The sequence below is a fragment of the Cryptomeria japonica genome, chromosome 8 (genome assembly GCF_030272615.1).
Source record: "Cryptomeria japonica chromosome 8, Sugi_1.0, whole genome shotgun sequence".
In the NCBI taxonomy this organism is placed as follows: domain Eukaryota; kingdom Viridiplantae; phylum Streptophyta; class Pinopsida; order Cupressales; family Cupressaceae; genus Cryptomeria; species Cryptomeria japonica.
Genome location: NC_081412.1, coordinates 515,817,722 through 515,829,994, shown reverse-complemented (window position 1 = coordinate 515,829,994; position 12,273 = coordinate 515,817,722). Strand labels below are relative to the sequence as shown.

Here is a 12,273-nt window from a genome sequence, read left to right as displayed (position 1 = left end):
ATCATTTAGCTACCCAATATAGGAGCACTATCCTTAAGCTAAAACCTTTCAAAAAGATTTGATCATTGGTGAGACCATTCAAAACCATTCAACTTCACCAATAGACCAAGGATCCATTAACAATTTGCATTAATTTTAAATACACATCTAGTGACTCATTGAATATACAAGAGAGTTGTTTGAAATCTCAAAATAAAAGTACATTCAAGAAGGATAATTCACTTTTGTATATTTGTTCGCACACATCCTAGCACATGTGAATCACCATGCAATCATTCTAGAATTTATGTGCATATTTGAAGCTTGTTATCTATCAAGATATTTTTAAATAGTGCTAGCATGAAAGAAAAACCGTTATTAATAGTTATTCAAATTTAGGTTCTTGATGGTATTTGGAAATAAATACTCGATATCTATGAATCTATAATTCCATCATTTCTTTTAGCAGATTTAATACATTTCTCATAGGGCGTGACCATTTAGATGCCAACAATAGAAAACATTTCTTCTTTAAAATTTAATTTAAAACTTATATTTGATTAGAGTTAAATGTCACAACTAAAAGGTATCTCTTTTATTAAATTCACTCAAAATTTATCTCTCTTCTATATATTACAAATTTCTACCCTATTTGTATTCCAAGAATAAATGATAACTCAATTTAATATTGAAATGTCAAAAAAGTCTAAATTTAATGATCACATGACTTCATTTGTTGATTACCCATAAAATATAATAAATTTAAAAGACAATATAATATATAGAAAGAAGATTTTGAATGTATCATAATTTAAAAAATAAATAATAATTATATATTTGAAATATATAATATTACTTCAGCCTTCAATAAGATTTTGAATGTATCATAATTTAAAAAATAAAATATAATTATATATTTGAAATATATAATATTACTTAAGCCTTCAAAATCAAAATTAAATTAAAAAATATCCCTTCCCTCAAATATACTCACAATTTCCATCTAATCAAACTAGAAAATACCTCAAATTAAATTATTTTTTGTAAATTTATATAATGTACCTAATTCAACATTCATAATTCTGAATATGGTAACATTCCAGATTTGTTTAAACATAAAACAAGCCTCGAAAGAATTCGAATAAATTGGATTAATCAAACAAGCCACACAAGAATTCGAATAAATTGGATTAATCTCTCCTAAATCTCTTGTAATTGTCGCCTCCATGCACGCAATTCTAAAAGTCAAACCTTGGAAAACGGAAACATCGAACCTTGAAACAATGGCACAGTAAACCTGTGATAGGTAATGGATAAGATGCAAAAATTTCAGCTTCATCTCATTACCCCTTCCAGAAGTACAAGATTAAATCAGTATTAAGTTTTATTGTAATTGAAGTCAAAATCTGCAGACAAAGCAAGGATAATTGATCGAGGTTTAGAGCAATCCTGTCGCCTACTGTTCAACGTCAGTCCAACCTTCCAACTGCTGAAAAACAGGCCACTCTCAGAGGACACGTGTAGGTAACAACTGGACGTGGAGAGTCGGTGTAAAACCACTGAATTTCTGTGCACTATAAGAGGAAAGGAAACCCAACAAGAAGGATAAGCAGGCCTAAAGAAATGGCGATAACAATGGGAAAGGGCAGGTATATGTGGGGGGCTATACTCATTCTCATGGTGGCTTGCATTTGTACTGCTTCCTCTAGGCGTGTGGGAGGAATTGAGGATGTTCCAAACTTCCAACAGAATAAGGAGATCAAGAGCCTGGCTAAATATGCTGTTAAGGAATATAACAAGCAACAGGCATGTTTTGTATGGCTTTTTTGTTTGGTTTTTGAATATGAATTTGGCCTTAGTATTGTTGTTTTTAGTTGTGTTGAATGCATTTAACGGTGGGTTTTGTATAGCTTTTTCTGTTTGGTTTTTGGATTTGAATTTGTTCTTATATTATTGTTTTTAGTTGTGTTGAATGCATTTGACAGTGGGTTTTGTATGGCTTTTTGTTTGGTTTTTGAATCTGAGTTTGGTCTTAGTATTGTTGTTTTTAGTTGTGTGGAATGTATTTGACACTGGGTTTTTGTGGTTTTTTTATTTGGGTTTTGAATTTGAATTTGGTCTTAGAATTAATGTTTTTAGTTGTGTTTAATGTATTTGACTGTGGGTTTGTTTTGGAGTTTGTGCAGAATGTTGCACTTACCTTTTCCAAGGTGGTGAAGGCCCAACAGCAGGTGGTGGCAGGGACCAGGTATTATCTGACGCTGGAGGTTCTGGATGGTTCTCAGAGCAAGCTATACAGAGCTATTATTTATGTGAGGCCATGGGAGAAATTCAAGCAGTTGCAGGAGTTCACACCTCTGCAAGCGTAGGACTCTTTGAGAAGGTTTGTCTGTTATCTTTATCTATGAGGTTTTGTCCCTCTTTGGATATTTTTTGTATTTTGAGTTTTTGTGTCTCCATTTGGGATTTTAGGTGTCAGTCCTTTGCTTTTTGTTCATGAGATTTTGATCTTGGTGTTATTATGTGCCCATTTTAAGATTTTTTTGGTTGTGCAATTGAATTTGTTTGCATTGTATTCAGGAGGCTTTGATTTGGGTATTTTAGTTGTGTCCATTTGAGAGTTTAGGTGTAGATTTTTGTACTTCAAATTTGAAATTATGCCCTTGGTGTTGATTTTGTTCATGAGATTTCGACCTCGATGTTAATATGTGCCCATTTTGAGAATTTTTTGGCCTTGCAGTTGAATTTGTTTGCATTGTATTCATGAGGTTTTGATTTGGGTATAAAAATTTTGCTCATTTGAGATTTTAGGTGTAGATTGTTTAGTTAATTTTGAAATTATGCCGTAGTGTTGATTTCTAGCATCTTAGTGCTGAGGCTTTGGTTGATTTTGGGTGTGGATTGTTCGCATTGTAATGCTAAGATTTCGGTCTAAGGCCTTGGTTGCTAGCATCTTAATGATGAGATTTTATTTTTGTTGGGTGTTTTGTTTGCAAGGAATTCAGATCACAGAATAAGGGATTTATGATCAGGTTCCATCTGTGATTTTGTACGAGGAATTCAGTTCACAGAATAAGCGTCTTCGTGATCAGATCCCATCTATATGATATGTCTGCTAGGTATAATTATTCACAGATCTTATCTGTGTGAACCTATTTAAGCCATTCTAGTTAGTACAAGCATAATGCTGTTAGAGCATGTTGCTATGGTTCTACAGTTGTTTTAGGGTTTGCATACCCTATTCCCAATTTCAATACAATGTGCTTTAAGCATTCCTTTTCTGCCTGTAATATGGGGTCCAGCATTTTGCAAATGGGGTTGGGTAAGAATAAAATTTCTCCCAGGAAGGTAATGAGGAACTCTGTCATATGTTTGAAACCAATGAAGCTACCTGTAATGAATTTTGAGTGGGTTCTATAACTCATTACAAAACTCTTATCATATGTTTGAAACCAATGAAGCTACCTGTAATTAATTTTGTGTGGGTTCTATAACTCATCTATAATGAAAATTTAATTAATCTTTGAATTAAATCATCACTACTTGGCCATTCTTGTTTATACCAGGTGGCAATGCTCAAATGAAAGATTTAATTAATCTTTAAATTAAATCATCACTACTTTGGCCATTCTTGTCTATACCAGCTGGCAATGCTCATTTTTAATGATCTCAAAATTGGTAGTATTCTGATGTTCTTGTATATTTCAATGTTGAATTAAACTGGGTTTTATATCTCTTCAGTGATGAAGATTTATAGATAGATTTTAACAAATCTGCAAACTGAGATATCACTACTTTGGCCGTTCTTGTTTATGTCAAGTGTCATTGATCTTTTGGGGTTCTCAAAACTGGTAGTATTCTGATGTTCAATGTTTATGTCAAGTGTCATTGGTCTTCTGGGGTTCTCAAAATTGGTAGTATTCTAAATCTTTTGTCTCCCATGGCTCAAAATCATATCTATATAAGAAAGACCTGATCAATTTATTTTGCACCAAACTGAGAGAAACATTTATCAGGTTGTTGATGCAATTTGTTTTGCACGAGATAATTGGGGCTTCAGTTTTTTCACCAAGCTGAGAAACATTTATCAGGTTGTTGATGCAATTTGTTTTGCACGAAGCCCACAGAGAGATAATGGGGGCTTCTTTTTAAAAGAGAAGAACTAAAATGGTGTTTAACATAATTTGGGGCTTAATAAAAAAAAAAAAGGAAGTGGTTGTTGTCTTAAGGTGAAATAGAAAATATAATTGGCTGCTTTTGAAAAATTGTGCCAGAAAACTAGAAAATCCTCAAGAAGTGATGCATATGGCCATCTAGATCCTCAAGAAGTGATACATATGGCCATCTTCTCCACTAGACAAGAAAGGGTGTGGGAGGCGAGCATTGGACTTTTACATTCAATCCCACAAAAGCTTTTTTTGAGCTTCCTCATCAGAGATTTACTAATGAAAAAGGAATTATTCACTTTACCAAAGTAGAGAAATCAGAGCTTAAACATGATTAATTCCATCGGATTAAAAATGTGATTAAAAATGTTACAATACCCATTAGTAGACTAAAGGTTAAACTGTCATTTTGTTTTTTGGTATTAGGTTCTCAGTACTCAAAAAGAAAGGTGGTTTTGTCGTCTACTACTGAGTTTGATATTATTTTGCATCTCCACTTTGACTATATAGGCATAACGCTGGGTGTGTTGTTACCATCTTACACCTAAGATGGGAAGACTATATGGATACAATTTAGAGAAACCGTGCAGATAGTCAGACCCAAGTTTACACAATGGCATTAGATGACCAAATTTAGAGGAGGCCATTAGATGACCAAAATTAGAGGATTTGATATGGTAGTTGGGTTCCTCTTATCTAAATTAGAGGATTCAACACCCATTTGTTGAACAATTCTTCAGTGCTTAAAGTGCTTAAAGTGCTTAACGAGCTAAGCACTGAACCATTAGCAATATGAATCTCTCCCCATGAATCCCCCTATTTTAGTGATTCTTGACATGATTGTTCAGGCTTTAACAAGCCATTAGCAATATGAAGCCCTAGATAGAAAGATGAATCCATTACCAATATGAAGCCCTAGATAGAAAGATGAATCTCTCCCCATGAATCCCCTTATTTTAGTGGTCCCCTATTTTAGTGTTTCTTGACATGGTTAAACAATTGTTAGAGGCTTTAACAAGCCATTAGCAATATGAAGCCCTAGATAGAAAGATGAATCTCTCCCCATGAATCCCCCTATTTTAGTGGTCCCCTATTTTAGTGGTTCTTGACATGGTTGAACAATTATTGAACAATTGTTCAGGCTTTCAAGCCATTAGCAATATGAAGCCCTAGATAGAAAGAATCCCTGTTCTCTATTGATCCCTAAGCAATATGAATCTCCCTTATGAATAGGTCATCCTCTATTGATCCCTAAGCAATATGAATCTCTTATGTATCGTCCCCTATTGATCCCTAAGCAATATGGAGGGAATCCCTTATGTATCGTTCCCTATTGATCCCTAAGCAATATGAATCCTCCTTGGGATATGAATCCCTCTTTGCTCTCCTATTAATCCCTAAGCAATTGGGACTAAGCAATATGAATTCTCAATTCTCCTTGGGACATGAATCCCTCCCTGATCTCCTATTTTTCCCTAAGCAACATGAATCCCTCCCTATTTTTCTCTAAGCAACATGAATCCATATTGATCCCTAAGCAATATGAATCCCTTATGTATCATCCCCTATTGATCCCTAATCGTCTCCTATTGATCCCTAAGCAATATGAATCCTCCTTGGGATATGAATCTTATTAATCCCTAAGCAATTGGGACTAAGCAATATGAATTCTCCTTGGGATATGAATCCCTCCCTGATCTCCTATTTTTCCCTAAGCAACATGAATCCCTAATGATCCCTCCCCGATCCCCTATTAATCCCTAAGCAACATGAATCCCTACTGATCCATTAACATGGGGATCCCTTTAGGTGGAAGATCCTCTATTGATCCCCCACAAGCACAATCCCCTATTGATCCCCCACAAACACAATCCTCTCACAAGCATAATCCCCTATTATCCCCCACACAAGCACTAGCAATATGAATTCCTGAGGTGGAAGATCCCCTATTGATCCCCACATAAGCACCCACATAAGCACCCACATAAGCACAAGCAATATGAATCATTGAGGTGGAAGATCCCCCATTATCCCACACAAGTATATTGATCCCCACACAAGTACTAGCAATATGAATCCTTGAGGTGGAAGATCACCTATTGATCCCCACATATGCATCAACAATATGAATCCTTGAGGTGGATCCCACACAAGCACTCAACAATATGAATCCTTGAGGTGGATCCCACACAAGCACTCACAAGAATCAACAATATGAATCCTCCATTGATCCCCACACAAGCACTAGCAATATGAATCCTCCATTGAGCCCCACACAAGCACCAGCAATATGAATCCCTAAGGCAGAAGATTCCCCAGTTGATCCCCACACAAGCACTAGCAATATGAATCCCTAAGGCAGAAGATTCCCCAATTGATCCCCACACAAGCACTAGCAAATGAATCCCTGAGGTGAAAGATTCTCTCATTGATCCCCACACAAGTACTAATCCCTGAGGTGAAAGATTCTCTCATTGATCCCCACACAAGTACTAGCAATATGAATCCCTGAGGTGGAAGATGTCCCCATTGATCTTCACACAAGCACTAGCAATATGAATCTCTGAGGTGGAAAATCCCTCCATTGATCCCCACACAAGCACTAGCAATATAAATAAATCCTTGAGGTGGAAGATCCTCCATTAAAACCCCCATTTTTAGTACTGACACAAGCACTAGCAATATGAAAGATCCCGAACAGGACCTCTAGAACTAGAATCAGTTGTATGTGGAAGATACCCCATTTTTAGTATTGACACAAGCACTAGCAATGTGATTGATCCCGAGTAGGACCTCCAAAACCAAAATCAGTTGTATGTGGAACATCCCCTTCTTGCCAGTGCAAAGAATGCCCCATTGCCTTGAGCTGGGTGGAAGAACTCCAATAGGACCTCCAGAACTCCGCTGCATCACTGACTTTGTTTTAAATGTGGAAGATACCCCATTTTTAGTATTGACACAAGCACTAGCAATGTGATTGATCCCGCGTAGGACCTCCAAAACCAAAATCAGTTGTATGTGGAACATCCCCTTCTTGCCAGTGCAAAGAATGCCCCATTGCCTTGAGCTGGGTGGAAGAAACCCAATAGGACCTCCAGAACTCCGCTGCATCACTGACTTTGTTTTGTTTTGGTGGACTTGATTCGAAAGATTTCAGGTAGACTTGATTCCATTGTAAGATTCTGACCATTGACTTTGTTGTTATGGACTCAAATCCATCAAAAGATACATCTTTTGAAAGATTCCAAGTATATAGGAAATGGTTAGATCAAGAGAAACTTGAAGAGTGCTGGATCCATTTAATGTTCCCATAATCAAAAGATTTCAAGTAGACTTGAATCCATCAAAAGATTTCAAGAATATAGGAAATGGTCAGATCAAGAGAAATTTGAAGAGTGGTGGACCATAGTCAATCTTTTTCAAGTAGACTTGAATCCATTGAAAGATTTCAAGAATATAGGAAATAGTCAGATCAAGAGAAAGATTTCAAGAATATAACTTGAAGAGTGGTGGATCCATCTAATGTACCCATAGTCAATCTTTTTCAAGTAGACTTGAATCCATTGAAAGATTTCAAGAATATAGGAAATAGTCAGATCAAGAGAAAGATTTCAAGATATAACTTGAAGAGTGGTGGATCCATCTAATGTACCCATAGTCAATCTTTTTCAAGTAGACTTGAATCCATTGAAAGATGGATCCATCTAATGTGTACCCATAGCTAATGTCCCAATTCAAAAAGATGGGCGGATGAAGAAAACTATAACATTTCCATAATTTTTGAGTGGTGGATCTCTTTAATGTCCCGATTCAAATGATCTAAGGATGGCAGGATGAAGAAACTATCACATTCGTGAATCAAAACTCCATAATCTTTTTAAAAGAGTGGTGTGGTGATCCATTTAATGTCCTGATTCAAAAGGATGGGAAGATGAAAAACTATCACATTTGCAAATTAAAACTCCATAAATTTTTGAAGAGCGGTGGATCCATCTAATGTTCTGATTCAAATGGTCTAAGGATGGTAGGATGAAAGAACTATCACATGTGCGAGCAAAAACTTCACTAATTGAATGTTAGATCCATATAATGTCCCGATTCAAATGATCTTTCTCAGACACAGACAGGCTAGAAAACGCACTTATTCCTGGGTTTGTGCCAAACCAGCAGAAGACTAGAGAAATGATGTTGTGCCTTACTAATACCGTAAGGCTCCAAGACTTCTTAAAGTTTTGAGTGTTCCAAACCACATTTGCAAATTACCTTAATGCACGCTTTACGATGAATTTGTCTATGCCAAGAACTATTTTTCATCTTTTCTTCCTTCTCCCATTCAGTGCTCTCCCATGTGACTGTGGGTGCACCTGGGAGTGCCTGGGAGCAGCTCTGCCGTTCTGGGTATCCTGTGGGTACACCTGCTACTGGACCACTTGCATTGTAGGACTGGTACTTAAACGGGTATGGTATCAGACTAGGACCCGGAGGGGCATATCCTACAACTTAGTGTGTGTATATATAAAAAATGCCCCTAATTCTCAGGACAATATTATATGAAGGGTTCAAACATCTCCTTAAGCTCGGAGAACATTTGGACGATGATCTGTGATCAAAATGAGTTTAAGAGTACACAGCAATTAAAGTCTGGGCTAATGGGGTATCCAGTATTGTGTAATGACCACCATGCAAAAAAATTATGTTCCAATCAAATTGCTGCCTGCAGCAGAGCAAATCCCTTCAATAATCAAATGCAAATCAAGCAAAGTAGTCTGCTTTATGTTTCAATTACAAGAATATTGAAGCTGTCCAAAGAGATCAAAGGTAACAATCTCTAAAGCATTCTAATAATAATTAGTTGGTTTACTCAAAGGTAAACAATCTCCAAAGAGTCCTACTAATAATTAATAATAGTTAGTTGGTTTATGCATATCAATCACAAAAATTAATAATAGATAGTTGGTTTACGCATATCAATCACAAAAACATTGAAGCTATCATCAAATACAACGATCTCCAATGAACCCAAGAACACCAATTTTTTGGTCAGTCATTTCAAAGCAAGTACAAGTTTTCAATTGACTTTACAATATGCTTCTTGTGAAGCTGCCCAAGGAGATGAAAGGCAACAATCTGAAAAGAGCCTTGGTAACAATTAGTTGGTCATTTCAATGTAGTACAACTTTCCAATCACAAAGTCAAAGCCTTGCAAATCGCAGACAAGTTCTGGACAATATATGCATTCTCAAAATTAGAAACTCTTACCACGCTTTGGGCTCACAAGAAGATACACGCTACAGGCTGATATTACAATGAAATTTCACGAAGTTAGATATTGTTTCTGATTCTGGGAGGATTTTTTAGGATTTTCAAAAATTGGAAGTTGAAATCTGATTTATTAGAAAACACTCTTTAGAATAATATCAAGACATCCCCATTTTTTCTGTTAATGTTTTGATTTTTTATCCATGTTCATGAATGTGGAAAGTAGGACCTATAAATTTAAATTTTCAATAAACTAATTGGATCTTTCAAAAATTGGTAATAGAGACTGGGTAAAATTTATATGTTATTTTTTATATTCATTGAATTATGAATAGATGTAAAATAAAATGAATGGCTTAACATTTAAGCTATTCAGGAAACACAATTAAATTCAGCATAAATGTTAATTATATTATCAAAGTAGGAGTACAATGTTTCCCTTTGATACTAGTATTTTGGTGTATGACGTGAAATTGTCATTGCAAGTTATATATAGAATTGTGGAAGATTTGAATTCAGCACCATCTAGGTGCTTGCTACATGGACTTTGCCATTGAACCAAATGCCTTTTGATTTGATGCATAACATTGACAATGTTTTAGTTTTGGTTTTGTTTAATTGTGGAAATGCTTCAGTATTTTAATGTGTGTAATTTCATTTGGTGTGAGGCAATTTCAATGTAAGGAAGATTGATCCATTTTAAATTATTTAATTTAGGCAGTATTTTATTAGAGTTGATAGGTAACTTGATAGAAGCTGATATCATTTATAGTAATTTTTTTATAATAATGTTTTTATAAGAGTAGAGGGAAAATTAGAGACAATGCAAAAAATACAAAAAATATATATTCACATAAATGTCAAGAAAAGATAAAATGGGTAAAGAAATTTCATGACATGATGCGAGATTCACAAATTACCAACACTACCTATGCCATCCCTCCCTTTAAGTGTAGCTTAGGGAGTCTACACACACAATAAAATGAAAGACAGGTCTCAACAATATTTACCCATTTACAAACAAAGATCTCTCATAACAAGCGTAAAGGAGAAAAACTCATTGGGATAAAACCTCCCTTCCAAAGAGAGGAAAACAAGTATGTACAAGTGATGAATCACAAACAATCAAGTTTTACAAATAAACTTGTAATAAATGCCTCCTAATTGAGAGAGCATATGAAAGAGATTTTGTATTGCTTCCCAAAAGTAGCTCTTATACCAATTGTGAATCCTTGAAGATTGAAAATAATATATTGCCTACAAATAATACCTCTTTGGGAAGAAACAAATCTACTAGTTATTGCAAAAGTCATTTCCACAACTTGGATGAATAGGGAACCCAAATTCAAATATGTGCCTCTAATTGCAACTTTGGCTTTCTTATGCTAGAAACAAATGTCTCCTCCAAAATTAAATTAAATGCCCAATTAGAGAAGTGGAACTATGAGAGGGCAAAGTTTGAATTTCATATGAAACGCAAAAGATGAAGTGATGACATTAGTGTCATCAAAGAGGCAATGGGAATTCTTCAATGAATCCTCCAAATATAAAATGTGAGACCCAACAAAGTATAAAATGTGAGATCCAACAAACATAAGTAGAATGTTTGATAAATTGAAATCCTAATGAAGTGGATCTAGAAGAATGAAATTGCCTTGCTACAATAAACCATTGGAAGGTTTCAAAAAAGTGACACTAAACTTTAGAGTAGCAACAAGTGATGATAGAGTAAAGATCTCAATGCATGTCATTTGACTATATTGCTCATCCCTAAATGATGCATGTCCATGTAAGATGTTTGAGTGTGGACAATAAATATATTTACAAATGTTGGATCAGAATCTAACAAAGTAATGTCATTTGCTATGCAAAGGTGTCTCAATTCATAAATTTCATATAATTAATTTTATACTATCAAGTTCCTTTTGCATGCATTCATCTATTATATGCCTTTTTTACACTAATCCTAGGAATCCTAATGAGGTGTATTTATCGAGTGAAATTGTCTTATGAAACAAATAACTTTGGAGTAGCAATAGGTGGTGATGGAGTTAAGACTTCATTTGACTATATTGTTCAACCCTAAATGATGTGTCCATATAAGATGTCTAAGAGTGAACATTAAATGTTTATAAATATTGGATTGGAATTAAACAAACTAATGCCATTCGCTATGCAAAGTTGTCTCAGTTTACAAGTTGAGCATTGCAACATGTTTAGTGTGTTGAGAGTATATTGGTTCATCTGTGGCCTTCTTGAACATGTTTTGTTTTTTATGCACTATTCTTGTGTGCAGGGGTTGGATAGTTGGCATGATGTTTGTATAGGAGTTGAGAAATACAACCTCAAAGTAGCCTGAAGATCTTCTGCAAGCCGAATAACCTGTTACAAGGAGAAGCAATGAAGCAAAATTTGAAGAATATACAAAACACAGGAAAAATATTCTCAAAATATGAGAGCTCCAATTCACCAAAAATGTATTGTGAAAGATAATACAATGAAAAGAAAAATTAACCTCTAATAGGTCAAGAAACTTTAAAAAGGGAAAACCCTAGGCTTGCACATAATAATTAATTATATGCACCTAATATTAGCTTAAGTGTAAAAAGATAATTGGAAACTTAAAGAATTAAACAAATATTGTTTAATTAATCAAGTAAAGATCCAATTACTCTAACACCCCCCCCCTTAAGCTAGACTTAGGGAGAAACTAAAACCTAGAACAACTATTGAAAGCATGAAAGATGGGTCCCAACAACAAGGCCTGATCAGGTACCCAAATACAATGAAATCTTTATGAAACGGAGACAAAGGAGAAAACTCAGTGGGAAAAAACTCCTCTCCAAAAAGAGATAAAAGAATATGCTGA

General features: G+C 35.1%; 1 protein-coding gene across 2 annotated transcripts; it reads left to right on the top strand.

Moving 5' to 3' along the window:
* The first annotated feature begins 1,261 nt into the window (after positions 1 to 1,261).
* On the top strand, positions 1,262 to 3,512 carry LOC131041847 (cysteine proteinase inhibitor A). 2 transcript variants are annotated; one of them, XM_057975067.2, is made up of 3 exons: positions 1,262 to 1,785; positions 2,166 to 2,362; positions 2,985 to 3,512. In XM_057975067.2, the coding sequence occupies exons 1-2, from the start codon at positions 1,603 to 1,605 to the stop codon at positions 2,346 to 2,348; spliced, it is 366 nt and encodes a 121-aa protein (XP_057831050.1). In that variant the 5' UTR covers positions 1,262 to 1,602; the 3' UTR covers positions 2,349 to 2,362; positions 2,985 to 3,512. The 2 variants fall into 2 exon arrangements, with proteins under 2 accessions (XP_057831050.1, XP_057831051.1); XM_057975068.2 differs by having other exon boundaries at positions 2,977 to 3,512.
* Positions 3,513 to 12,273: the final 8,761 nt, after the last annotated feature.